Source organism: Parasteatoda tepidariorum, chromosome 5, assembly GCF_043381705.1.
Source record: "Parasteatoda tepidariorum isolate YZ-2023 chromosome 5, CAS_Ptep_4.0, whole genome shotgun sequence".
In the NCBI taxonomy this organism is placed as follows: Eukaryota; Metazoa; Arthropoda; class Arachnida; order Araneae; family Theridiidae; genus Parasteatoda; species Parasteatoda tepidariorum.
This window is the reverse complement of record NC_092208.1, coordinates 72,191,609-72,194,335: the sequence shown is the minus strand read 5'-3', so window position 1 is coordinate 72,194,335 and position 2,727 is coordinate 72,191,609. Positions and strand designations below refer to the sequence as shown.

Here is a 2,727-nt window from a genome sequence, read left to right as displayed (position 1 = left end):
CCTTGTTTTACGATAGGATTAATTAGACAATAAATATAGAATATTTATCATATCAGGTATAATATTAGTATATTATAATAGTTAGAAAAAATTATTAGATTCATTGTAGTGTTTTAATAATGACATGCTTTGCACGAGTCTATATGTAATACTATTATATTTAAACACACATGTAATGAGTTTTTATTTCGGAAATTTTTTATTTACTTCCTATTTATATATATATATATAAGAGAGAAACAACATCTCAGATTTATATGGAAAAAAAATCGAAAAAAGCTCTTTTTCAAAAGTTCATAAGGAAATACTTATCTAATTCGCAAAAAACAATTCAGTAAATTTTATTACGGAAAATAAATCTTCACATTAAAAATTATTTATAAGTATTTTATTATAATTCAGTTAACTATATATAGAATGGTTATAAGTACTTACCATTATCATTTCCACTACCATAACTTTCCATACTTACAGTTTTAAACACCTACTCTGAATACACTAAACTATATTTCTTTTCTTGGGCATCCTTGAACTCATAAGATTGACCCCCGTACATTTCAGAGCAGTTCATTCTTAAGTGCATATGTTGCCCATTCATCAATGTCCGATATGAATTGTTGACTTCCTTGAATAACCACACCTTACTAACTATCAAAGGAATGGTTTCTTATCTACTTTTTCTATTGCAGAATTCCAAAACAACAATACTTACTGGTAAAATGACATTCATCCTGAATACTTTTGAGAAGAGGGCCTGGGGAAAATCTTTTCATGGCATATTGTCAGAAAATTAATTATTATTTGACTGTGGAAAAAAAATTTTTTTTTTGCAAATTAAGCACGAGAAAAATAGTAAAGTAATTAAACTAAAAATCATGGAATTCAAAAAAATTAACTTTGAATAGGAAATTAAGATTCCTTTCAAAGTTAAAGTTCATTTAATTTAAATCAATTAATTACCATAGAATTTGATTTTAATATATTTTATTTAATGAGTCGTTTAGTATTTGACTGTGTAATTTATTATTTAATCTTAAATAGAAAAAAATAATAATAGCTAACAAAACTAGTTAATTAAAAAACTATTTGCAATATGTAGAATAAAACTAAGCAAATTATAATCTGGCATTTGATTGCGTAAAAAAATTCAAGTAATATTGATATAGAAGCCAAATTTGTGAGCAAAATCCGAATAAAAAATTGGAAGGTAAAAGGACGAAAAAGAACATGAAATATGCAATAAATAATTTTGCTTTATTGTATATTTTAATTGTATTAAAGACAGAAATATCATAATTATTGTTCCATTTCAATAATAAATTATAAATAACGTTTAATGTTAGTTACTTATCGGGATTATTCTAATACAATTATGAATTTGAATTTATTAAAATTATATAACAGATAAATTTTTTCTATTAAAATCAATGCATAAATTAATTATAATTTATTGCTAATCATTAATGACTACTTGAAGTTTTGTCCTGTCGAAGTTATGTTCACGCGAATCTTTGCTCTCGCGAAGTTTTGTCCGGACAAGGTTCGAGCGTGAAGGTCTGCTCCATTACCTTTGCCTCAATTAGGGAATCAGAATCATATCTGTTAAAAAAGCGAGAAAAGCTTTCATAATGCAAGAAATAATTTCAGTCCCTTTTTCAAAAAATTACATAAAATATAACGTATATTTCATAAATAAATAAAAACATTTTACATTAAAAACCCCTCCTTAAGAAATAAGTCGCACTCAGTATCCTCTCCCTTTTAACCTCAATTCACAAATCTGAATCGTACCTATTAAGAAAGCGAGAAAAAGTTTCATGATGTAAGGAATCGTTTTTGCTCCTTCTATAAATAAAAAAAAAAATATTTAAAAAATCTGTCACAAAAATAAACACTTTTACACCTCCTAAAGAGGAAGTTTCACTCAATATCCCCTCCATCTTACCTTAATTAGCGAATCTAAATTATATATATATTAAATTAGTGACAAAAAAATTTTTTATATATATACTCTTTACAAAGACTCTTATAGTGAGTCTAATAAGTTAAGACTGTAGAATAAAAAATAACAGATCCTGAATAATTAAAGGAATAGAAACATTTTAAATAACCCGCTCTTAAAAAGTTACCTTAACTATCAAACTTGGATCATAGCTATAAAACTCGCTAGAGAAGTATGCTTGCCGCAGAGAATGCCTCACATGAAAATAATTTTAACGGTACCGGTAAAATTCGTAGTAAACGTAGTATGCGTAGGGAAAATTAACGGTACCGGTACATATGCGTAGGGAATAAAACGGTACCGGTAAAAAGGGCGTTTTTTCCTGGGGTCTTTCCTACCAGACATTTTTTATCCACCTAATAATTCTATTTCAATCATAGCAAATTTTCCAAGTTCTATCTCTAATACATACATAAAATTCTTGAGGTTCAAATCTCTTTCCTCAACTGGCTGTAGCGACGGTGCTTTGCTTTTTATTTTGTTAGTTCTATATTGAAATTAATAAACTATGACAAAATTAATCAAAATGTATGAATAATATTGGCATTCTGAGTTTTTAACTATTTCTTTAAAATAAATATAGCTTTCAAAAATGAATGCTAAATATTTTTTTAAACTACTGCACGTTTTTTCTCTGTAATTGGAATTTTTTTTTTTCACACGTATCATTTTTAATTTTTTAATTTGCTATCGTTAGATAGAGCAAGAATGCCACTCTTCGAAAA

At 26.7% G+C, this 2,727-nt stretch overlaps 1 protein-coding gene across 4 annotated transcripts in view; it reads right to left on the bottom strand.

Moving 5' to 3' along the window:
* Positions 1-627, bottom strand: part of LOC122272142 (uncharacterized) — a 21,639-nt gene extending 21,012 nt beyond the window's left edge. For 2 of the 4 annotated variants that reach the window (XM_043055386.2, XM_043055381.2), the window contains exon 1: positions 436-627. In XM_043055386.2, coding sequence (XP_042911320.1) covers positions 436-466 — 31 coding nt within the window. In that variant the 5' untranslated portion in view covers positions 467-627. The remainder of the gene's footprint in view (positions 1-435) is intronic. The other 2 variants (XM_043055387.2, XM_043055383.2) reach the window with 2 other exon arrangements.
* Positions 628-2,727: the final 2,100 nt, after the last annotated feature.